General features: G+C 49.2%; 1 protein-coding gene across 1 annotated transcript in view; it reads right to left on the bottom strand.

The window, feature by feature from the left end:
* Positions 1-21,362: 21,362 nt before the first annotated feature.
* PTP4A3 (protein tyrosine phosphatase type IVA, member 3) overlaps positions 21,363-26,189 on the bottom strand; it is a 42,629-nt gene continuing 37,802 nt past the window's right edge. Inside the window, exon 6 of the mRNA XM_017828464.1 lies at positions 21,363-26,021. Coding sequence (XP_017683953.1) covers positions 25,904-26,021 — 118 coding nt within the window. The 3' untranslated portion in view covers positions 21,363-25,903. The remainder of the gene's footprint in view (positions 26,022-26,189) is intronic.

The raw sequence follows: 26,189 nt of genomic DNA, 5'->3' as shown, positions 1-26,189 counted from the left end.
CTGGCAGAGCCACTGGTTCAGAGGTGGATGTTGCCATTTTAGGACCCATATTTATTCAATCAAATAGATAAATGGGAATGTGACATTTTAATTCTCTGTTTACCGTCTTGCAGTAAGCTACTCATCACAGGTCTCTTAATGTTCTCTCAGCTTTTAGCAGAAATACCATATTTTGGTCTCAGAGGACAATAAATCCCAAGCCTCTCATCCCAAACAACTTGGTGGATGATCTCAGTTCTGCAGGGGATCCGTGCTAATCAAACCATCAGGGAAAGGCCTGAAATCACCTGTTTTCCAGGGGCTGCCACCATCTCAGGCTGAGTCTCTGTCAACCAGCAGGAACCCCAAAACTTGCCAGCCAAATTATCCTTGTTTGGAGACAACATTTCTCCCTGGTTGCCTACAGAATCTGAGTCAGCTGGCATAAATCCTTCAGAGCAGGAGCAGATCCCCTCTCTACATATCATTTCTAGTTGCTGAGCTGCTGTCTGGGAATTGCTCCTGTGAAATAGGGTATCACAAGGGATGGGAAGCAGGGAAGGCAAAGCTCTGGAGTGTTATGTCAGTGGAGCAGCTGGGATCAGTTCACATTATGGATATTAGAAAAGTTTATTCAGGGAATTACAGGGAAAGAAACCTTACAATGTTATAAGATGGTGGCAAATCCTGTAGGAACAGATAAAGTTGTCCTGTGGGAATGAGTGGGGGCTGCCAAGCAGCTGCCCACGCTGTACTTAGTATCACAGTATCTTTCTGCTGGCAAGAGAGGGTTTCTGCCTTTATTTTTGAGGATTGGCTTATCATGGTTAGTTTACCAGGCTTGATTTATACCTTTCTTCAGCCACTCAAAGCCCAGGTGACTGGTGGAGCCCAAGAGGTGTGTGTTGCTGTTCTTGGGGCACTTCTCCTAAGAAATTCCCCACCTCCCTGCCGAACACAGTTCTGAAAGGAGAAAAACAGGCTCAAGGTCAGGGGAGAAGAGAGGAAAACGCACAGCTTCTGACCTTTTTGACCTTCATTGACCCTGCAACTGGATGGTGGAGTGTGTGAACATCTCCCTCACGAAATCTGCACAGCCTGTGTGGGCACAGAGCTGCAGTCAGGGTCTCAGGAAGGTCCAGAGAGTGAAGGGATGTGTGGAAACCTCCAATAAGTCTCAAGAGCTTTGCTAGGACCCTTTGCAATCCATGCTTCTGAGGGCATGCTGGAAATTGATGTCCTGGCATTCTGGAAAAAAAAAAGGAGAGGCAGATCTTGGGAGGGGAAAATCTCCAGAGTCTCCTGGAAAACTGGGAACACAAACTGATTTACAGCAGTTGAAAATCTGTTCTCCAAATCCTGTTAAATACAGAATTATGTCCTTAATCCCCAATCTTTCCTTGCCACCCTGGTCAATAAGTAACTGCTAAACTCTGTCAATGCATCTCAGTCTGCTGCCCCTTCAGTGGGTTTAAAGAAAGAAATGCTGATGCCCAGAGCAAGACACTTGGCAGATTCTGCCTTTGCTTGTCAGTATTTAAGGGATTTCCTGATGCAGAAGTTGCCCCAAGATCACTGTGCTACGTTGTCCCAATGAAATCCTTCACAATTTTGACTAAATCTTTTGTGATCTCATGCATATTGTTGGCCTCCATGACATCCTGTGGCAAAGAGTCACACAAATTAGTTACATGTATTGTGTAGAAGAAAAGTCTTTTCCTTCTGTTGGTATCAAATCCTTTGCCTGACCATCTTTTTGCGTATTTGTTGAGTTCTAGAAGGATCAGGAACCAGAAAACATTTCTTTTTTGCCACGATTTGTCCTAACTGCTTCCTAATTTAAGGAACTCCAGCTCAGAAAACACAAAGGGCACAGTGCTTTATTTCCAAAAAATCTGCAGCCTTTATTGGTGATAAAGACTGGCTTTGTCTACCATCTGAGTTCATTTAGTCTGAACTGGAGAAACTGAGAAATAGTGTCCTAAGAATCAAGGAATTTATGTGGAGCGTTCACAGGAGAAATGATGTTTTAATCACTGAAGTTTTTAAGTCTTTACCAGTAATTTCTGTTTATTTTAGACTATCTTTATCCAATGAATAAATAACACTGGGAGGAAGGAAGTCTTTATTAAGGATTCAGCCTCCTTTCCCTGTTCAGTTGAAGAATTTAGAGATTGCAATAATTATGCCCTTGAATCCAGAAAAGGTTTTTCAGCAAAACTAAGAAGGGCCAACACTAACACTCCTAATCAAGTAAAGACATATTAAAGTCATTGGTCCGAAACCTTCCATGCCTTGTTTCTACATCAGAAAGAAGATTGCTGAGCCTAACCTGAAAGCCCAGAGCCTTTCCCAAACATCCTGATAATGAAAAAAAAGTCTGCCATGAGGGTCTCTTTTGAGGTAAATATTAGTAAATTTCTCTAAGACAGACTGGAATGCTTTCTGATGATTTTTTTTATTCCATTGAAAAATGCTGATTTAATTAAAACTGAAAGTTTCCATGGGAACATACCCATTTCAATGAAACCTCGGCTGAGAAAAGTTTCTCAGGTCCTGGACTGAATTTGGGGTCAAAACCAGAGAGGAAGGAAGCCTGTGTGCTGTTTTATCTGAGCCTGGAGGATGTGAAAATCCCACAGCACAGGGATCACAGTGGTTCAAATCCCTGCTCCTGTGAATACCAGCTTTTAAAAAGCAGAGTAATGGAGATGTGACAGCAACAGGTTTTTGCAGTGATGAAGACTGACCATGTACTGGGCTCTATTACTTTGACCGTGAAGGTTCTGAGCCCAGCTTTGGGAAGGGCTGGTAGCCTTCCAGCCTGTAGGATTCTGGAATAAAAGGGGTAAATATGGATTCACTTATGGCAGTGGTTGGAAGATGGGTAGTTGAGTTGGATGAGGATGGAACAGAGATGGGAACTATGGCAAGAGACCTATCTGTGGACAGGCCAAGAAAAAGGAACTGCACCTGTCCCATTCTCTCTGATTTTCTGGGGAAAAAATTGATGATTTAATTTTTTTTTTTCTCAGTTAGAAGTTCTGAGGGAAAGGAAATCATTGTATTACCCACCCCATTGAATAGAGGGGGAGAGACAACCCTGGGCAGGTACCCAACTCCAAGCTGCTGCATCCTGCCCTCCGTGCCTTCCCTGAGCTCTTCCCGTGATCAGATGGTGCTTATCCTGTTCATCCTGTCATACAGAGGGTCAACACCATCTGCAAACACATCTGCCTGACTGCCTGGAGCGATCAGCCTGGTCATTAGACATGCCATGGCTAAATTCCTTGAGGACTTCCAGAAGAGAAAGGTGGACGGATTCCCAGTGTATTCTGTAACCGATTTACGTAGCTTGGATCCATAACTGCTAAACAACGAGTGATCAGGGTTTGTTTGACAGCCTGGTCTAAACCTTTGCACATGTTAATGTTAGGACATATTTTCATTCTGATGCAGAATTCCCCTGAGATCAGGCTGTGCTTGCAGGGGAGAAATGGAGAATGGAAATTTTTGCTGGCTGTGACCAGGATTTTCAAACCACCACACCACAGAGAAGGTGATTATTTCTGCAGCAGGCAATGGCAAATACCATGTCCCAGTAAGGCCAGACTGGTTTCCTCAACCCAGCCACCTTCTCCCTGCCTCCTTCCAGAGCCACCCTTCACCTCTGCATAGGAGGGAGGCCAGGCTCCTCTCTGAACTGGTAAATCACATTCACAGTCTTGTTCAGGTAGAAATAGTAACCAAAAATGCTGGACAGAGAAGAACTAGGCTGGGAAGTTGCATTTTTTAACCAACACTTTCAGTCTGTGCATCTGGCTGCATAGATAATATGGTCAGCCCAGCCCACTGGCTGCTGCTTTTCAGACCAGCATGTCAGAGGCTCATGCAGAAAAAGATTAGTTTTCTCACCTGATGTCTTGACAGGCCTGTTTTCTGTCCAGCTCTGCTCCTCACACTGCTTGTATCCACGCAGGAAGTGTTTCCATACGCAGTCCACAGCCCTGCTCCTGCTGCATCCCGGTCCAAGCCAATGTATGGGCAGGAGATGAGTTATAGAGCTCATGACTTGAGTTCTATCTCCCACTCACCACAGCAGGACAAGCCCTTTGGGTTGCAGAGCTGTGATCCCACCTGACCAGAGGTAAAGCTGGAATGTGCAGGACCTGTCCTGTCCCCCTGCCAGCACTTCCTCTCCAGGAATGAGCTTTATAAATCCAATTCCTCTTTACTGAGCAGCTCCCTGACAGGTTCTGGGAGCACTGGGAACATACATCAGGGTGATGCAAATGCTTGTGGCCAGGCAGACTGAGGTGGCTGCAGCTTGTCTCCCTGAGCAGGGCCCCACTCAGGGAAACTGGTGGAGGGGAGCCCCAAAAAACTCAGAGACAACAAAACCTGTTTAACGTCACTGTAAGATTGGTGTCACAGTATGTGGGGGCTGAGATCAGTGAGCAGAGACTCGTACATTTACCAGGGCTCTGTGCAAGCTGCTTTTAACCCACTGAGGTGGGAATATCTATGTATCTATATGGGGTGAGGGTGGTCATGGCCCTAAGCTTGCCAGAGCTCAAGGAGCATTTGGACAATGCTCTCAGGCACATAGTGGAATTCTTGGAGTCTCCTAAGCAGAAGTTGGACTCAATGATCCTTGTGGGTCTCTTACAGCTCAGGATATTCTGTGACTCTATTGGGCCAAAGGGCAGAACTGTTTTTTCATGGCTCTTGCTGCTCAGCCCTGATCTCTCTCTTGGCACTTTCCATCCCCACTCCGCTCTGAGCCCTTATATCCAGACATGATTCCATCTCTGTAAATGCTAACTGAACACAGTGCTGGCTGTTTGCTCTCCTGTCTCTGTTCCTCGCAGGATATTGGCAGGATACAGCAGTGAGTCCTTAAGGGAGCACACCTTGACATGGACCATTGCAGTGGGACTCCTGCAGGTATCGGCCCTTAGCACACAAAATACCCCTAAACCCGAACAATTCGGGGATGTCTAAGAACTTGCCTTTCCTGTTTAAGAGATGAAGCTGGAGATGGGCTGGTAACGCCATCTGGTGCAAGTTTCCAGAATTAACCGGCTGTGAGCAGCTCCAGCGTGGAAATGCTTACCTGGGATTGTGGAGCCGGTCAGAACAATCCTCGTTGGTCCCATCCCGGCTCAAGGAGAGATGACCCTCATTCTCAGCATTTTCAGCCTGATTCTCCCCTCAGAAATATTTGGGGCATCAAACAGCAAGTTGATGAGAGCGGGAATGGAGGAGAGCAAGCAAAGCACTGGGCAGAGGAGGCTGGACCCCTGTTCTTTACAGGGAGCATCTGAGTCCATGGGGTTGCTAAAATTTGGCTAACTTCTGTCTTTAAGACAGATGACCTTTTAATTTTTTATTATGTAAGATGGAGAGCTGAGTGTCACCCTGAAAAAACAGGTTTGTTTCCTATCCAGAGGGTAAAACAACTATAGCAGTTCCTATGTAAGACTCAATAGATAAATTTTTATTTTCCTCAGTCTCAGTGCTTTCATCTGCTTCTTGTCTGGCTAAGGAAAAAGGGAAAATTGCTCACAGGCATCACCTGAAAGAAGGACTTTTCTGGGGCTCTGTATGTGTCATGGCACAAAGCTAAAAGCAAATGTCTGGCACCAACCTTATTCAAATGATGACATTTGACTTGAGTTTTCCGGGAAGAAAAACAAACAGAAAAATGGAATTACTTGAGCAAAACCACAGCTTTTTCTCACAGCAAAGCTTGATTTTGCAAGACTTGCCTTTCCAGCTGAGCAATTGTTCCAGCAGACAATTCCTGCAGCCTTTTCAGAAAGGCAGGGGATCTGCCCAGCTGGCATCTTCTGGGCTGTATATAGTCAATTCATTAAAACCAATTAGGCAATTATTGGGTGTTACTAAACTGAAGTTAATTTCAAAAAGTTGGAAACAACTGAGGCATTCGGTACCAAAAAGCAAATCCAAAGGATTTCCTAAACCAGGTACTTCTCTCTCTGCATTCCCTCTCAGAAAACTTACCTGTGATGTTGGCCTTGGCCTTGAGATGACAGAAGAACACCATCACTGTCCCAGGCAGTTGCACACAGGGGCACCTGACCTCATCACAAAATGAGGACAAAAAGCCTGTCCTAAAACCTCTCTGGAAGAGTGAATCCAGTTGTCCAGATTGCTCCAGCAGAAATGAAAAAACAGCCAGATTTTTTGGCAAGTGAGCTGGGATCCCAGTGATGGGCACCCATCTGAACATTGCTCTAAGAACATTTTCCCTCCAAAGTTCCCTCCCCTCATGTGACATCCTTTCCAAACAGGAGCTGGAACAATAAAAGCTAGGAATGAGACTTGGAAATGGGACTCTCCCCAGCTTTGCTGTGCAAGGCACTAAATGGGACGAGTTTTTTTCAAGTTTTGGGGAACCTACAGAGAATGGTGACATTGCCTAAACAGCTGGTACTCTTCAAAATACCTCAGGATACCCAAGAGATTCATATAGAAGGCCACACAGACCCTTAGGACACCCATATGCTGCAGTTGGAGATCAGTGGCAATACTCCATCTAACAGCAGTGCTAGGACAATAGATTGCACCCTTAGAATAAAGTAAATGACATGTAGACAGTTCCATAGCCAATCATAGAATATCCTGAGTGGGAAGGGATCCACAAGGATCAAGTCCAGCTCCTGACCCTGCACAGGAAAATTCCAACAATCACACCACGATTCCCAGACTCAAATCCTCTTCTTCTTTGCAGTCCTGGACATGTCATGTTGTACTGGACTAGGTCTGCACCCTGGCTCTGGGAAGATACAGAGTTGTTCTGGTGGGACTGGAGAAGAAAGCACCCAAAAAGAAGTTCTGTGCTCGTGCCACTGCAAGGAGTGACCTGAAATGCAGAGAGGTTGAGCTGGCTGCCACCAACATGTGAGTGTTTCCCATCACTGACTTCATCCATGGTCTGAACATGAAGAACTTGCTGTCAGAAAATGAGGTATTTCTGCATCTGGGCTGGACCAGACCCCTAAATTTCCTCCAGCTTCTCTATGAACTTTGGGCTCAGCTCTTGAAGGGAAGGAGCCAGGTTTTACCCTGAGCCTTGCTCTCACCTGCCTTGCTTCTGGGCCTTGCCTTGGTTCCCAGAGTTCCACATCCCAGAGTCAGCAGAGCCAACCCCTTCTGTCCCTTCCACAAATCACCTATGTTTTTTTTTATTCAAATTGCAGGGTCTTCAACCAGCCACGTGAACAAATGCCACAAGATCCAAAACATCCTCATCTTCCTTCTGAACAGCTGAGCACTAATTGCTCAGATTTATTTGAACTGAAGTTCGCAGTGGTAGAAGTTGGTGACCCTCTGCACTGACTAACCTGTTTCAAGAAAGAAACTAACCTGGTTAACTTGAGCAAACCTGGTCTGGAACAGTGTCCTTTGCCATTCCATAACATTCTGGGCAGCACAATATCTCGTGGAATGCAATGGCAAGGATTTGAACTCTTCTGAAGAGGGACTTCTGACGAGGGTTTGGAGTGCAATGGCTTCAAACTGAAAGAAGGTAGATTTAGATCAGGTATTAGGAGGAAATTCTTTACAAGGAGGGTGGTGAGGCCCTGGCACAGGTTCCCCAGAGAAACTGTGGATGCCCCATCCCTGGAAGCATTCAAGGCCAGGTTGGACAGGGCTTGGAGCAACCTGGACTAGTGAATGGTGACCCTGACCATGGCAAGGGGGGTTGGAACGAGATGATCTTTAACATCTTTTCCAACCCAAAATGCTCTGTGATTCTACAGATTTGAGCTGGTCAACATGTGACTGAAGGCAGGAACTTATGTCTGGTCCCAATGTATTAATTTTCAAGGGGGAGTCACTAGGGAAAAAGCCAGGAGGCTTTGGAGGATAACAGGCCACTAAATATATTCCAGGAGAAAGCTGACAACAGCTAGAGCCACATATGATATGCCTCTGGAATCCTAGCAGGGTTGATTTATCTTGGTGTTAGGCCTAATATACTTAAAAGCCCTTTATAAATAACCCAGGACCTTTTGCACTTGCTGTTCTACAGACTTGCTTTGTTTATTTGACTGGTTGAGCTGGGCCTGTCATTTTTAATGAAAATAAACTCCTTGTCAGGGACCTTTTTCTTTTGGGACTTTCAGAAGGACACATAGAGCAACTCTGTGCTTCTCCCCTGCTTCCCAGCAGCCCTCTTAGTTCTTATCTTTTTGGCTTAGGAAAGGCAAGGCTGTCTGGGGAGAGGTTAACTGAGCCCCTTTGGGTTGTGTTTCTTCAGGCCTCCAAAGCTGAATCATAAAAATCATAGAATCACAGAATGGTTTGGGTAGGAAGGGACCTTAAAGATCACCTAGTCCAACTGCCCTGCTATGGGCAAGGACACCTTCCACTAGACTAGGTTGCTCAAGGCTACATCCAACCTGGGTTTGAACACTGTCAGGGTTGGGACATCCCCAGCTTCTCTGGACAATCAGTCTTCTAATTTTGAGTTTGTTTTTTTTGAGGGGTAGCATGCTGGTAGAGCTAAAAATCACCCCAAAGGACCAAGAGGCATCCACAGAGGAGGGTGGGTGAGAGGCAGACAGGTGTCCTTGGTCATGGTTTGGAGAGGGTGAAGGAAGGTAAATTCCATCTGTACCCCTCATCCTGCGTATTTTGGGTTGCACAGGGTCACCTCCCCTGTCACTGCAAGGCTGGGGGAGGAAAAGGGAGTGCTGGACAGCTTTGCTCTGTGAAGAAAGAGGTGGAGGAGTGGAAAGCTGCCTCCTGCCCTGCCCTTACAAACATGGTCACCTCATCTCACACTGGGGCACGATGCCAAGAAAAGCGTCATAGAATCATAGAATCATGGAATATCCTGAGTTGGAAGGGGTCCTCAAAGATCATCGAGTCCAGCTTCTGGTCCTGCACGGGACAGTCCAAGAATCCCAGGTCCTATCACTGGTCATGAGACAAAAGAAATCAGGGACTGAATTTGCCACATCTACATTTATCACTGTGGCTGTTTCCCTTCAGCCCTCTGAATTTCAGGTCATCTTCATCTGGGATGAATTGGTTAATTTTTTTGCTGTACAGCTGTTTTCTCCCTGCACTTTGCTTGGCTCTGGCACCAGCATTTCTTGTCTAACAGATCACTGAGATCAGCAGAGGGAGTCCAAGAGCAAGGAAAAGAGAAATGCACACACTGAATATAAGGGAGTTTGATATCCTGAGGTGCTCCATGAGCCTCGTTTAGAGATAAATGAGAAGCAACCATTCTGACCACCTGCTGAGTGAGTCCTTCTGCATTTTCACACACAAAAGGGACATCAGACGTTCTCAGCAATCTTTCTTCTCCTGGTGGATACGAGAAAAATCAGCAGCACCAGCATCATAAAAAAACAAATCAAAAAAGCACAAACTTAGAACTCAGGTTAAAAGATTTTCATACAGGCAATTTAGAAACCAACAGCATTGCCACAAAAAAAAAAAAAGGAGAGTAAAAACAAGTTAAAATCACCTAGTCAGCTACTATTTCACCATTTAAGGGGGAACAAAAGAGATGAAGGGCTTTGTGCTAGCCAGCAATGTGACTTGGTGACCTTTAGTTTGGCAATGACAAATGTTGTCTTTGTTATCCAAAAAATCCAAGGTCCTCACATCTAGCACGTTTCACAAGGTTGCATTTAAGCACCACTGAGGCCAAGGAGATTTAAGCACACAGCTGAGTGCTTAAATCACAGAGCCCCAGCCTGTAAATGTTTGTTAACTTAGTCCAAGAACACAGGGAACACAATTCTTAGGGATCCACCAGTCAAGGCATTCAACCCTTTTTGTTGCTTAACTAAGAAAAAAAAAAAAGGATTTAACTATTCAAATATCTGCCCTTCGTTAACCTTTCCCCAGTAATTATTAGCCCAATAAGCAAGCACATCATATGGCCACCTATAAGCACAAGGCATCATTCCCTTTTCCATTTGCAATGGAAAAAAAGCAGAGAAACCCCCTAAGAGCATTCAAATTGTGTAATTAAGATAAAGGCCAAAAAAATCTAAGGCCTTTACTCATATCTATCCACCTCACCACATGGTGGGACCATTTTTTCTGTCTCAGGTCCCCAGATGGTGGCACAATAAGTAATGAATACAAATGACTTAGAGGAGAAAAATATCTGAGTCAGCATTTACAAGATATCTCGCAGGTTTCAGTTCCCATTACCCAGTTTGATGTAGGCACCCATGAACATCCAGCCCCATCAGCCAGCTGAAAGGATACTTAGATATTTTGCTCAATTTGGGGTGCACCCAGCCTGTGCTGTGTCTGATCCCGGGCAGGGGAAGACACCTTCTGTACATTGCTACTAATAAATGCCCATCAGGAGACAACTCCTAACTCCCCAGCCTTTGCACCCCCCAAGGAATACTTTAACTGAGGCACACTGAAAGTCCAAAGTGAGGTGCATGGCTTCAGTACAGGGTCATATGGGGCTCCTCTTGGAAAAACTCTGGAAGAGCCTCTCTGCTGCACCCTCCTAGGACCACTGCTCTGGATATTGCTGGGCTTCTTAAAAGCCAGGATGCAGGAGTAAATGCTTGGGCTGGTCCTGGCAGACTTCATTCAAGAAAGGTTGAGTCTAGTTGCTCCAAAGGCAGCAGCAGTGAAGTTATTTCAAGAACAATCTCCTGTAACTATTGTGACAGCATATCCCTGGCTGTGCACAGGGTCCATCCACCATCCCTGGTGAATCTGTTCTCTTCCAGGATACAAGAGACCCCTTCTGCAGGCCAGAGCCTGAGGAGCAGTAGACCTATACCTGCAGCAGCTTCCTACCCTCATGCACGGCACTGTCTGGAACAATGACATCCTGGGGCTGTTTTTCTTACACCGGTAGGTTTTCCAGCACCAGTTTGCTGTAAGTGGCTGCAGTTCTTCCAGAGCCTGGACAAGCGGGTGAGAAACACTGAAAAATATTCATGGCAAACCCACTGTGGATGCCAGACTTCCTCTGAGCCTGCAGCAGAAAGCTGAGAGCCCTGGGGTGTCAAGGGCTGGGAAACACCTTGTCCATCCTGATGGGAGCATGTGGAGGGCTCTTAGCTTCATGTTCGTGTGTGTTTTCCCACTGTTGTGTCCCAGAGCCATGGTGCTGTGCGGTTTGGGGACCCACACTGGTGGCATCCACAGAAGCCAGGAAGGCAGGAGATATGTAGGGCAGCCTCATGATATTCCGGCATCCAGGTGACCAGCCACGGCCCATCCCTGACATCTTCAAGCCATGAGAGTCTTGGGTGCACCTTGAACTAGACAAACAGAAGTCAGGGAATCTGAAATCCTGTGGGAAACAGGCTGCAGTGTCTGGGCAGCCTGGGGTGAAGTCCCCAGCTTTAACACAGGATGAGCTGCCCTACACTCACAGCCATCCTGAAACTGCCCCAGCCCGAAGTCCCAACCGCATGCCAGAGCAAACACCTCTTGCCTACTCCCAGGAGGTGACATTCCAGCATCTGGCCAAAGAAAGATGCTCCATGCAAATCCTCCAGCCAGGCCTTCTCCTGCCCAAACCACCACAGGCTTGTTTCTGTCAGTGGGCTGTGGCAAGGGGTGCACATTCAACAGCACTGATCCCAGAAGACACCAGACTGACTGCTGGTGGCACACCTGCACAAGTGTGGGCTGCAGAAGCACTTGTTAGGCCTAATATACTTAAAAGCTCTTTATAAATAACCCAGGACCTTTTGCACTTGCTGTTCTGCAGACTTGCTTTTTTTATTTGACTGGTCCTTCTGGTCCCTCTCATACCAACAGAAGAAACTTCTGCAGCGTGTGTTTTGCTCTTGCAGAAGGCCTGGGTTGGGGCTGTGGTGCTGGATCAGGGCAAATCTCACTTTGTTGTTACTCCCACTCCGAGGGACAGACCTGTTTTACCACTCTCACATTTCCTGACAGCACAGGGTGACAGAAGTTATCAACAATGATTGTTTGATGTGTTTAATTGGCCTGCAGTTAATTATATAATTTTCTTTTTAAAAGAAACTAATGAAAGAGAGCTGCCAGCATGGCTGATGTATTTACCATGCATGAGGCCTGCCTGGGGGATGGTCAGGTTGGCCTTGCCGAGCTGTTACAGTGTTGGTCCAGGGACAAGTCCACTCAAACTGGAGTTTCAAAGCCCTGCTCCTAGGTGCTCTCTTTTATTCTATTTTGACTCTTTTATTCTCTTTAGCCTTTTATTTTTCCCCACTGTTTCCCACAGGGAGGTGTAGTGGGGGGAGGGAAGCAGAAGCGAGTTTGCCTTGCCATGAATTGCATCCCTTCTATTTCCCTCTCTTGACTCAGTCCAGAGAGTTTTGCCTTAGGACCGTGCCCTGATTGTCTCATGTGGGGAAGTTCAGGGTGTGATGGTGCTGCTGGGTTCCTGAAGAGGTCATTGATGCTCCACGTACAGCTGGGGCAGCGCTTTGCTGGGCTAAGGACAGCTGGACCTGCAGTTCTCCCATCCCAGCCATGTGCCCCAGCCATTCCCATTGTACCAGCCACTGTTCACAACAACCAAGTGAAAATTGTGCCCCCAAAAAGGATCTAGGCTGCTCTAAAAGATGAGAATCGATTTAGCAGTAGATGAGTGGCTGATTCAAGGCTACACCCCAAGCCTCCTTTCCTGTGTCTGCATCCATGCCCTCTCCTGCTGCCTCCTCTTCCAGCTCACAGTGATGTTTGCCTCCCCAGGCTGCTGGCAGGTTCTGAGATGCCTCCATGAGCCTCCAGCTCTGAACGAGGTGTTCCCAAATGTATCCGAGCATCACTATGAAGCCACATCCCGCAGTTCCTCCTTCCTTCCCCAGTCCAGCATGTCTCCAGCCCTGGCCTAAGCCCAAACCTGAGGCTTGTATCTTCCTACATCCCTTCTCACTTTTTATTACAGAAGAAGTCTGGTGTGATGGAAAATGCACCATAAACCAGAGCACAACTGTACTAGACTGTGCAGAAATCCCCTCAATGAGGTCCACACTTTCCTTTTAGGGGCCAGAGCTGAGAAACAGTCATGAGCCCTTTTTGAACTCAGAATGGGATGAATCCACAGCTTGTCCACCCTGGACAGCAGCAGAGCTGGGCTCAGAGCAATTTGTGTAGGTCTGCAGAGAAGACATTGTTCTCCATCACCTCCAGGGCTGGTGGTCCCCAAAAATGTGCCAGTCCAGTGGTGGTTTATGATCTCCCTGAAGTGCCAATGACAGGGAAGGGTTGCAAGACGCCAGGGAAGGCTTTGAAAACCCAGCAGGGGTGCTCTTGGCACAGTAAGCTGCTTTGACACCACACCCCAGCTTTTTTCCCTTGTTTTCCTAAAGAAGCAAGATTTATGTGAGTGATCCGGGCAGTTTCAATCCAAACGATGCCGAGCAGAAGAGCCCTCAGGGAGATTTTGTTCCCTTCGGATTTGCAGGGGAAAAGCAACCCCTGCCCTTGGGACTGACTGTGACACTGAGGGGGCCCTCCCTGTGCTTGGCAGTTTGGAGAGCAGAGTCTCACTGGTGAAAAGATGGGCTGAGCTGTGCCTTTCCATCCTGAAGGATGTGCCTGAGGGAGGTGGTGCCATCCAGAGGGACCTGGACAAGCTCGAGAAGTAGGCCCTTATAGCACCTTCCAGTACCCAAAAGGGGCTGATAAGAAAGGTGGAGACAAACTTTTTAGTACGGCCTGTAGTGATGGAATAAGGGGCAATAGTTTTAAACTGAAAAAGAGCCAATTTAGATTTGATATAAGAAAGAAGTTTTTACAATGAGGGTGGTAAAGCACTGCCCAGAGAAGTGGTGGATGCCCCATCCCTGGAAACATTCAAGGCCAGGTTGGACAGGGCTTGCAGTTGCATCATTCTTGACGATGCATCATTCTGCAGGCATGAACTATTCCCACATGCCATGGAGTAAAGGGTTGGCAGAAACTCCATACAACTCTTTATTTTGGCATTATCCTGCTTACAACCTGCTTGGCCTTGCCCTCCTCCTTGACATCTCTGGCCCCTTTCCAGGCTCCAGGGTGTCACAGGAGTGCCAGGGCTTACACTGACACCCCCCCAGCCCTCAGTGCTGGGGTCTCCATGCAGCCTCATCCACGGTACACTGGCTTTTAAAGCACCTCCCATTCTCCTGTGACACGCTGGATCAAGGCTTGTGGAAGGAATGCTGGATGGCTGGGCACCCCCACTCTTGGCTGTCCATAGCAAAACACTCATTTCTGTAAATCCCCTTTGGAACAGCCCTGTTTGCAGGAGGGGATGCTGACAGTGAAGTAAACCATGAGACCAGGTGGTTTTTCACCCATCCTGTCTACCAAACCATGGTGGTGTCCAGTGTGGAGCCCCAGTCCAACAGTCACTGCAAGTCCATGCTGGACAATGTGGCTGAACCCCTGCATGGTCTAACAGTAGAGACCTCATGGCATCTCTTTCCACCTCCAGCAGGAAGGGGAGGCCAGGACAACCTCTGCTTCCTAACAGAAGCAAAAAGCACAGAGCAGATGCTCCAGTCATTGGAGTTCCTTCCCCATCCAGGAGGTATGGCTTCTTGACGGGATGGGATGGGACTGGGCAAGCCCAGCTGTGTGTGATGGGAGGAAGGGAACTGAAAGAGAAGGACACTTGGATCCATCCTGCTGGGTTGTCATCTCCCGCCTGGATTTATCATCCACTGCAAATGAGAGGCAGCCGGCTCTGTGTGATGTGGACAAGCCCTGGCTGTGTGCTTGCAGGCAGGGAGGGCACAGCTCCCCACATCCCAGCAAAGGGCCCTCGGATGCTCCAGCTCCTCTCGTGTCCTCAGGAGTTCGAGCTGAGCCAGGGGCTGCTGGGGAAATGTGAGGGGCAGCAAAAGCCAGGCAGGCTCTGCTGAAGCAAGCAGAGCCCTGAGCCGAGCTTTCCTTCTGGCAGCCGGCACCAGGCACTGGTAAGGGGATTATCTTTTCTTTTTCTTTTTTTTTTTTCTCCTGAAGTGTCTTGTGTGGGCCCCAAAGGGGAGACAATTATTTGAACCTGATGTGTCCCCTTCGGTCCTTCTAATGCTGCCAAGCCCACCAGGCTGCAGATGCTTTTCCACCTTCACTCCCTGCTCCATCTGCCAGGAACTGTGGATCCCACCCTGCGCTGAGCCAATCCCCAGGACCTCCTTGGATGGAGGCAGAGGAAGCCGCCCACATCACCCCGAGGATCCCCCTATTGTCTTCCTCACTCCTGGGAAGCACCGATGACACAGCCAGGGCTGGGACTGCGTGAGCAGAGGGAGGGGAGTAACCTCAGACGGGATACAGGGAGCGGGAAGGACTCGCAGTGCGGTTTGGTTTGGCAGCCCCGCACAGACAATAAAAGGTCAGGCTGCAGAGAAGCTTGTTTTGTTTTTTTACTTCCTTGGCTTTTGTTCAAGGCTGTGTCCTTAAGGACGGGGATTCTCTACGCCGGTGGCAGGCTGAGAGCACGGGTGGGCGGCTGATTCTTTGACTGGCAGGGATTTTTAGTGTGGAAATGATTTTGCTTGAGCACAGGCTGTGAGAGGAGAAGGCTGGGGTGGGTGTGAGTTCAGGGAGAGGGAGCGGTGGAACTGGGCACCAGGATCTGGCGTGGTCCAAAATCTGAAGCATCTTTCCTGAGGCATCTTCTTATTCACACTGAAGTTTTAGGGGTTTCCGGGGGACCCAGAAGATCAGGAATTGAAGCACCCATTATAGAGGAAGCTGCACTTGTGGAATAAAATGAGGACAAACAGCCCCAAGCAAAGTCTGTGATGAGGCAACAGGAGGGTCCACATGGAAATGGGCACACGGGGTTTGATGGTGTGGTTCAGTGGCCTCAACATATCAGATGCTTCACTGTTGATTTTGGGTAGATTTTGATGTTTTAGAAATAGTGGTGTGGCTTCCTAATCTTTTCACGGGAGGAACAGCTTCTTGAAGTTGTGCACCCTAAAGCTGTGCTCCCTTCACTAAAAGGGTGGTCAGACATTGGAATAGACTGCCCAGGGAAGTGGTGGAGTCACCATCCCTGGAAGTGTTCAAAAGATATGGTACCTGGGGACATGGTTTAGTGGTGGACACTGGTGCTGGGTTAATGGTTGGACTTGATGATCTCAGAGGCCTTTTCCAAGATGATTTCCAAGAATCATCTTAATGATTCTGTGATTCTATAATCACACCCTGCCTGATCCCTACTGTCCCACAGCCCGAGGGTCAAGGACCACAGCACACTGCTGTCCCACAGGAAGGGTTTTTCAGGGTCACTGTGGCTGTGCCTCTCCAACAGCTTGTAGAGGTGAGTTCAGGTCTCACCTGGTGTATCCTGCCAGGCTCCACACAACCATCTCCTCTGCTTGGCCACTGTGCACAGAGACACAGTGAGCCCTCCTGAGTTTAGATGCTGCCATTATAACTGTCTTCTGCTTAAGTTTCCTAAAAACAAAATAAGGAAATCGGTTCTTGGATGTAGAGCAGCTGCTTCAGGCTCAACCCAAGCAAGCCTAGAGCTCAGTTCCTTGGGAAGTGCAAAGGCCCTGATGCATGGGCCAGCATCTTCTCCTGCTCTCTGGTACCCCTGGTAAAGTGGTGCTAAGCCTCAGGAGCCTGCTGAGCAGCTCAACTGCCTTTGTGGGCCAGACATATCTAGGAGTGATGTCAGGCTAATAATAACAGGTTGATTGTTAATAAAAACAAGCTGATCTAAAATCTGATTCGGGATCATAAGCATAAGAACAGAAAGAACAGAAATGTAAAAAATGCAAGTCCATGTGGTTTTATGGAAAAGGATCTTGTTGTACCAACTTGACTTCATTCCTTTGGATCCCAAAGTTGGTCTATAAACATAAGTGCATATGCAACATCCTTGTAAATATTAGAGTTGTACAGTGTGGCATTCCAGTGAGGGAAAAAAGCACCACACATCAGTAGAACATGTGTTAAATGAGCTAAGAGTTGGCTGTCTGACAGATCTCAGAGAGTGGTGATCAGTGTGGAATCGCTGGGGCCTAGATCTGTTTCTACAGTGGAAAATCCTTGGCCCAAAGCCGTGCAGCCTTCTTCACCAGTGAGCTGGAAATAAAGGTGGAATTGCTCCCAAGGAAGCTGGGAGGGGACAAAAATTATGTGGGAAAAGACAGACACCCACAAGGACCAGTCAGTCTCTCTTACTACGAAGACATTAAATAAAATCATAGAATCATAGAATCATTAAGGTTGGAAAAGATCTCTAAGATCACCGAGTCCAACCATCCAACATCAGCATATTCACCACTAAACCATGTCTCCAAATGCCACATCTACCTGTCTTTTAAATACCACCACTGATGGTGACTCCACCATTTTCCTGGGCAGCCTGTTTCGGTGCTTGACCGCTCTTCCCCATGATTCTATGAAACTGGGTACAATATACAGTTCTGGTGTCCACACTTGGGAGAGGATGCTGAATTGTCTGTGTGGGGAGCCGGCAGTCTGGACATAATTCCCTCTTGGCAGCCATGGACACCATAACTGTGACAGAAGGAGCTGGAGGAAACACTTGCAGTGTCTGGAGAAGGTACATGCCCTGAGGGAAGTATCTCTCTGGAGTCTCTTTCAGTGACCCAGTTTTGCACCCTATGAGCTATAAGGTGCCCTTTTCTTCTCTGGCATTGTCATAGGACTACAGGATAATTCAGGCTGGAAGGGACCTCAGGAGGTCTCCTGCTCAAAACAGGGCAGCTGTTGCTGAGGGTCAGCCCAGTTGCTTACAGCTTTATCCTGAAATATTCCCAGGATGGAGACTGGAGATAGAACAAACTGAGGACCTGCAATGAGAAGGACTAGACTTTGCTTCCCAGATATGTCATTTGGCTACAGCTGGGGGAGTTTCAGACATGTGTCTCTCTGCATTACCCAGCTGTGCTGTCTCCCTCAACCTGGCAGATTTGCAACCCAGATAGAGCCCCAAAACGTTCAGCCCCGGAATTTGGCAGCATCAGGTGAGTTTTCACGACAGCCTTTTATCACAGCTCTTGTTCTGAGTGCTGAGCATCCATCCACTAAAAACTTGAGCCTTGAACGGGGCCCCCCAAAACCAGCCTGGCTGTCCTTCCCTGTCACCCACGGCTGCCTGAGCGCTGCAAAACAAGCTGGCGTTGTTTGCTTTAAAGATCAAAGCTCATTTAAATGCATTGCTTCTCCCTGTCTCCACCTGATATCCAGACGAGATGCCCCGGCTTAGGTGAGTCAGTGCCTGGCTGAAGTCAGCCGCAGTTATCTCTGCGAGGCGGGGGCAGCTTTTGCGTCGTGCTTCTCTCAGCGCCGAGCCGTCAGGTCTCTAATCATCTCCCGCCCCCGGTCCTTGGACCGAGCCCCGGCTTGGCCGTGACACGTCCCTGGAGGCTGCCCGGCTGCTGTGGGAGAGCGGCGCAGCCTCCTCTGCTCTGCGAGCCCCAAGGCAGATGTTGCAACAGAAACCGGCACCTGCAGACAGGGAAGGGCATTTTCCACAGCCACTGCTTTTGCGGGAACTCCCCGGCTGCGTGCGGCACGTGCAGCTCTCCAGTGGGATGCGGGAGAAGCTGTCAGTTGAGTCTTCTCCTTTTTTTAAAAAAATTTTTTTATTTTTTTTAAGGATGAGCTGACGAAGCTCCAGGTGGCTGTTTGGCAGTCACGCTTTCTCCTCAGTTGCTGACTCCGACAGCGAGTGACTCAGCCCTTTCCAGGCTCCCTGCAAGCCTCTTCCCCTCCTGCCACTCAAATGTTTGCTCTCCCCGGCCTAAACAGATTCTGCCTGGAGGTGCTGCCTGGCCAGTGGCTCAGGCAGGGAAGCACTGCTCCTTGCTGTGGTCATGGCATGGAGCAGGGAATCTGCAGGACTCCCTTTCTGAACCGTGGAGATGGTCCCGTGAATCAGGGCAGAGTCCTTCCCCTCCTTGTTCTGTTCCCAGGGAAAGCTCCCAGGGCAAAACCCACCCCCGGCGGGCGTTCCTGTGCCTTTGCCGAGCAGTGCCTAATGCCCCGCTTGACTTTTCAGCTATATTTGTTGCAAACATTTTAATTTCCCTCCCAGCCCGAGTGCATGGGAGTTTCCAGATACCTCATCAAGAAGCAGGGAAGAACCTCCCACCTTCCTGTGCCTCGTGCCCAGACCCACAGGGTCCCCCAGATCCTGGGGGGAGGTGAGACCTTCACCCCTGCACAGGTGATGGTGCAAGACTCCCTGGGCCTAGAGGGAAGCCGGAAGACCCTTCAGGCAGCAGGATGTCCTCAGGTGGAGGTGTTGCCAGAGGGCTGATCCCAAGCAGGTTATTGGGAGCAGTGATGAGACCTATGCTGTGCCCAAGGAGAGCCAGAGCTGGCTATGACAGCCAGCAGCAGTCCAAAATAAGCAGGAAAAGGTTTCACCATGGTTCAGCACGTAGGAGCAAGGCGACCCTCAGAAAGCATTTTTTTTATGCAGTCTCATGAGCCTGGACTATGGCTGGTTGAGGCTTTATTGAGACCTTGCAACCTCTGCTTCCATGGCTCTGTGGAGAGCTGGAATGCTGAGGTGGGTTAATAACATGGACAGAGTGGGTTGTGAGCCATGGGTCATCTACCCAAGGCTTTGGATGTCTCCAATGTGGATGTCTCTGTGTGAGCTAAGAGGTCTGGGGTCCCTCTGTGGTCCTGGAGCTCTGGAAGAAGTGTCCATGCCAGGATGAGATCAGTCCCTCCTGAATCAGTTCTCAGGAGTGTTGTCTCTTGATCTCTGATGACTGGAAAGGGAGTCAGGGATGAGACCAAACTGGGGACACCCACCTAGAGCTGGAGGGATCTCACTGATGTTAGTGTTTGCAGGACTGAAGGCATTGCAATATGGGGCTGTGATGGGGCTTGCAGGTACCAACACCATCAACTGAGAATGGGTTAAGGCACCATGGCACCAGTTGGGAAGAGATCATAGAATCAGAATAGAATCACAGACTGGTTTGGGATGGAAGGGACCTTAAAGATCATCTTGTTCCAACCCCGTGGCATGGGCAGGGACACCTTCCACCACACCAGGTTGCTCAAAACCCTGTCCAACCTGGTCTTGAGCACTTCCAGGGGTGGGGCATCCACAGCTTCTCTGGGCAGGTCCCTGAGTGGCCAACTTAGACCTTTCGGTAAACCCCTAACTTTATGGACTTTCTTAGGGAGGGCAGGAATCTGTGCACGGAGTGGCAGCAGCCTAACATGGAGAGCTGGGATTTGGCCTGCACAGGGGTGCACGTCGTTCAGTGACGGAGAGCGAGGAGGAATGCAGGAGGTAGGAGACAGCGTGTACAGGCAGGAGTGCGGGTGGGTGTTTCTCCAGAGCACACGCAGTGTTCAGCAGTCCCCCCGGCCCTCCTGGTGGAGAGGTGAGGCAGCAATTAGGCTGATTGAAGGCCCAGTTGCTTCTTGCACAACGGCAGAGGCAGTGCCCCTTGCAGCTGTGTGGTTCAAAGCCTGTGAGGAGATAAAGATCTGCCTTGCCGAGCACTTGGGAATTGCTGGGGGAATCCAAGGACAGCTCTGGCCACACCACCCGCTTCAAGTCTACCCTCTTCCAAGCTGGCATCTGGCTTAAAAGCCTTCCTGAGCCTTCAGCAGCACACGAGGAGTTTCCTCCCCCTTCTCCCACCCGACTCTGTGTAATGACTTAGGAAATCACACAATCCGTGTCAGCTTTCCTTGCTTACTAGCCTGTTCATGTAGGATCTGTCTCCTCAGCCACCATGGAGACTCTGGTCTTTGCCTTCCTTAGTCATGGGGGGCAGAGTTAAAAACCCAATTGATTTTATGTGCAAAGCCTGTTTTCATGTCTGACAGGTGGTCTGTGCCAGTGGTGAAGCACCGACCAGATGGGGTAGAGTATGAGTAGTCTCCTCTGGGTATACTCCCAGGTCCAAACAAGGTTGGGCCATGCTCTACTGGATATAGAATCACAGAATGGTTTGGGTTGGAAGCGACCTTCAAGATCATCTTGTTCCAACCCCCCTGCCATGGGCAGGGACCTCTTCCACTAGACCGGGTTGCTCCAAGTCCTGTCTTGAACACTTGGCATTACAACTGGCCTTGAACGCTTTCAGGGATGGGGCATCCACAGCTGCTCTGGGGAACCTGTGCCAGGGCCTTACTACTTCTTCCTAATATCTAATCTAAACCTACTCTCTGTCGGTTTGAAGACATTCTCCCTTGTCCTGTCACTTCAGGCCCTTGCAAAAGTCTTTCTCCAGCCCTCTTGTAGCCTCTTTAGTTACTGGAAGGTGCTCTAAGGTCTTCCTGGAGCCTTCTCTTCTCCAGCCTGAACAATCCCCCCATGCACTTTCACCCTTGGCCAGAGTCTCACTCTGTCTTTGCCTCCAACCTCCTGACAACTCCCATCAGCAGCACCAGGCACACAGGGATGTACAAAACAGTGAACGCTTTTTATTTCGCTGCTGGAGTGTAACCACTGTAATTTCATAAAACTCAAAAAACAACAACAACAAAAAAGTGATTACTGAAGGCATACATTGTTTCTTTTCCTTTTTACACAAGACATTAAGTAAACAGACAGGTTTCTTTTTAAAAAGGTTATAAAGTGTCAAGATCCTATACCTCATCTGCATATTCAAAGTGATGCCGTCTGATACAAAAAGCATTGGGTATAATAATTTAGCTATGGCTCAGACCAAAAAAAAACAACAAAACCAACAACAACAACAAAAAAAAAGTCATCTGGGCTTAATCTACATACTACTATGATTGCCCAGGGGGTTAAAAAGGAAAATATGCAGCTCTTTGTTGCACAGAAAGGAACAGCAGGGAAGGGGAGAGTTCATTGGGAGATCATCGTCTGAAGGGAAGCCGAGCTCAGTGGAACGCCCCCCTTCCCGGGAATGTCTGCTAGAGCCTGTGAGCAGGACCACAGCCAGCCCAGGATCCCCCCACTGCTAAGAAAACCAGCCACATTTTTCTCCCACCAGACAGTATCCCATCCAAACCCACCCGTCAAACTGCACCTACCCAGCGCGCTGGAAGCAACTAAGATGTAAGACCTTGGAAACTGCATGGAAGTCACGAATCTCCCTGTGTGCTTTCCCACTAGGACTAATAAAAACCAAACAAATCCAATGAAAAAAAAAAATAAAAAAAGAAAAGGACTCGTTCTATTGTGGATAGAGGAAGACTCTGCTTTCTTGGGAAATCTGTTCCTCATAAACCTCCTCCTCTGAAGCTCCCAGCCCAAGCACTACAGTGTCAGCCTGACTGCAAGACTCATACCATGAATTTACAAATGCAAAGTCTTCAAATACGTGTCAACAGAACTTTCTTAAATACAGAGCTGGACATTTGTGATGGCCACATTGCCTGTCTTACCACCACCACCTCCTCCATGTGCTCCATTGCTACTGGAAAATGAAGAACAGAAGGGACACGTAAGAGCACACGTGTGAGAGGACACAACTAGGAATCCCTGCTCAGATTTATTTCCCCACACGAGGTTCAGCCATGACTGATTGCTGGGTAAAGCCCTAAATCTCTTGTTTTGATGGTTAGGCCATCTTTGCTTTGCCATCCCTTGGGTCTCCATAGCTCTAGCTACCAGTCTGGAGCCCTGTTCCTGTAAATTATGGAAGGACAGGTGCTTTCCATGGAGGGGGTGAGGGGGTGGATAGGTGTAAGGAAGTATAAAACCCAGTATGAGCCTTTGCTTCTGCAGAGAAGGGCAGGATGAGGTGGCTGGTTTGTAGCCAAAGCCGTGGGGTGTCTGTTCCCTGTGACATCTGCCAGGACACAATGGAAACAAGCAGCAATAAGAGAGTTGGCAAGCACATCAGATTTTTAAGGCTCTCCTTTCAACACCTTGGCATCTAAGGTGAAACAAGGATTAACATACAAGGAGAGACCCTAAGACCAAGCCATGAGCCCTTGGCTGCTTAGCCACACTGTTGCTGTGTCTACTGAGCTTCAACCTTCCCTCTTGCCCAACTGTCTCAAGACTTTTGTCTTAGGTTCTTCTTTGAGATTTCTAACCCAAATCCCCCTTGGAAGACCACCTAATTTTCCCTTTCGTAACTCACTCTAGGCCAAAACATTGAGGAGCTGGTACCTCAGAGGAAGGAGCCCAAGTCCATACAAAAAAAATCCCCAATATTTCGCAGTCCAACCCAGAGAAACCTTGGATTCAGCCCTCCAGGCAAGGACAGCAGCTCCTGGGCTGCCAAGGTGTCCTGTTCATGGAGCAGCACACAGGGAGGTGACAGCGCATTGCAGGATGGAAGGGGGAAGATACCCATGAAAAAAAAAAAAGAAAAAAGAAAAAAGTGCGGACAATTAAAGCAGCATGATTTGGGTTTTTTTTTTGCTGTGACTCATAGACTGAGGAGTATCAAGATGCCACTCTGCCAGCCAGAGGTGCTCAGGGTTTGGCCACATGGATTGTACTAGGTCAAGGACTGCTTGAAGCTCTCTATTTTTAAGGTGATTGGGTTGATGCTACATAAAGCAAAGTCTGTCCTCCTTGTGTTTGCCCCAAACCAGCCCACCAAGCTGAGGTCTGAGTGAACTCTTGCTCAGGAGTGGCCAAAGGAAGCTGAATTCAAGCCTTTCTGTCCCCAGCCTGACCCCACTCAAAGGCATTGTGGCTGGACCACTTGGCAATGTTCCATGTGATGCTCCCACAGGCATGGGTGAGGAAAACTCCATCTCCAAGCCTAGAAAGCAATGGTTCCCACAAGGAAGGACATGGGATTGCGAGGTTTCCTGGCTAGGAGAGATAGGGGCTGTCCCTGTTGTAATGCCAAGCTACCTCCTACGTACGTCCCTGGGGATGAAGCAGCACCTATTTTAGCAGCAGGACAGACTCAGGCAGGATGGGAATGGTGACCTGCCCAGCAGGGTGCTCTATTACAGGGTCAGACCTTTTCATCAGCCCAATTTCTCACTTTTCCCAACAAACACACACCCTTCAACCATTGCTGCCCTCTCCACGAGTCATGGGAACCAACAGCCTGGGACAAGGCAGGAGAAAACTCAAGGGACTAAGGGCTGTCCTACAATGTGGAAGCTTGGACAGGCCCAAGGTGTGTGACATGACAACTCCAGAGCCACCTGTGGAGGGTCCCCACCTCACTTGGCACCACAGCCTATCCCATGGGATGGCAATCCCTGATGTGCAGGGGGGCTGGCTCCCATCAGGACAGAAGTGGTGCTGGAAACTGCTACGAACACCTTCTCTGCCCACCCACATCATGGTACAAAGCTATCCCCTGCCCTTCTGCAGGTACTGAAGGTGTCTCCCCAGCCTTCCTCACCACCTATCCCAAGGGATGAACCCTCTGAAGCAAATGTCTCTGGATATCTACATTTTGGAAGGCACATAAACCTTTGGAGACACCCAACACAGGGCACCGAAGGCATTACAAGCTGGGCAGCCTAAAACCACACAAGGTGGATGACCAGCCCTCCTTGCCCCAACAACTGGGATCCTTTGCAGTTGAGGGTGAGCAGCAGCAAGTCCAAAGGATACCTGGAGCTTCCATTGGGGCACACGTGTGCCCTGGTGACAGCGGATGGCAGCCAGCTGGGACCTGGTGCTGAGGACCAGTCTGGGGGACCATGGGTCACCTCCTGGGCTCCACTGGGCAGTGATGGGAGAAAGAAGGGCCAGAGGACGTGCGGAAGACAAACAGGGTATTTTTTAGAGTTCTTTTTTTTCCTTTAATTAGCAAATTTCTTTTCATCCTTGTTAAAACGAAAAAAAAACCACCACACCCCCTGTGTGCTCACTGCTCCAGCTGCTGCAAGCGTTCAAAGGCAGAAAGTTGAGAGATGTTGAATGTCCCAGCTAAGGGGCAGCTCTGAGTCCACCCCACCAGGGCACACACCTGGGGGTTTCAGGGTGTCAGGTGCCCTGTTACAGATATGGAAAAGGCAGGTGCAAAATTTGGTGATGTGCTCTTGCCAGGCACACCCAAAATCCCCTAGGAAGGATGAAGCCCAGCCCCTTGGCCAGCAAACGCAGTGGTGGAGGACATGGATGTGCCCTGAGATGCACATTGTGTGCATCTCAGGCATTTGTGCCGTGAACTGGCATTTGTGCCGTGACTCAGGGATGGGGACATGACAGCAGAGAACCCACCGCCTTGTGCACTGAATTTGGAAGCTATAAGTAAGAGCATCCAACACTTTAGGGGATTCAGTGCTGACCCTACACTGATCCTGGCAAAGCTGGTGCTTCGAAGCCCTGACATGTCCCCAAGGTCCCCAGTGGCTCTGCCTTCACTGCAGCAAACCCCCAGTGAGCCCCATCTGCAGCATCCCAGCTGGCATTGAGGCAACAGGGGGATGGTGAAGTGGCAGAGGAGCTAGGAGAAAGGGAACAGTGCTGGGGGTCTTAGTTCAGCCCTTCCCATGATCACAAGGCCAGCACTGAGCTAAGAGCCCCTGTCACCTCTCCCTGCCATCCTCACCTTCCCCCGAGGCCACCGTGCCATCCCCACTTCCCTCCCTGCTGCTGCAGCCCTTATTTATAGGAAGAGGTGGGAAAGAGTTTTTCCAGGGGTGCTCTGGCCCTCCTGCTCCCCCATCCCTTCTAAGCTGGCACAGCCCTGCCTGCATCACCCCAAACCAAGCACCCTTCGCCTGCCCCTCTCAGTGCAACGGGGAGGTGAGAGGGAGGAGGAGGAAGGTGATGAAGAACTGTCGCACGAGCTCATTGCCTACTAATGCCAAGAGTCAATGGGCAGAGCTGCCTTCCTTCCTCGGGGCTGCAGCTGAAGAGAACAGCCTTTTCTGGGGCTGTGCTGTGGGTGCTGGAACACACTGATGATGCTCCGTGTCCCCCACCCCAGCCCTGGTGGTGGCGGGGGGAGCGCAGGGCTGGGCGAGGGGGTGACGGGGTGGGATGTGTGCGAGTGCCCGGGTGTCTGTGTGCACGGGTTTTGGCAAGAGGTCATTGAGGTTACATGATGCAGCATTTGTTCTTGTGGTTGTGAGGGTCCTTAAATCGGAGTCTCTGCTTTGGTCGGTATTTTTCCAAGTACGTCAGCTGCTTGCTGTTGATGGCTCCTCTGCGCTTCCTGCGGGGACAGAGAAGGGCCAGCATGGTCAGTGGGGTGGCAGGAGACCTCCCCATCCCAAACCACCCCTGTCAGGGTGCTGAACTCGCCCTGCCTGGAGCAGGAAGGGATTTTGGAGGATGAGGACACGTGCATCCTTCAAGGATGGAGAACAGGCACTGCCCCCAG

The sequence above is a fragment of the Lepidothrix coronata genome, unplaced genomic scaffold, assembly GCF_001604755.1.
Source record: "Lepidothrix coronata isolate B3197 unplaced genomic scaffold, Lepidothrix_coronata-1.0 Scaffold148, whole genome shotgun sequence".
NCBI classification, from domain to species: Eukaryota; Metazoa; Chordata; class Aves; order Passeriformes; family Pipridae; genus Lepidothrix; species Lepidothrix coronata.
This window is presented reverse-complemented; position numbering and strand designations above follow the sequence as displayed.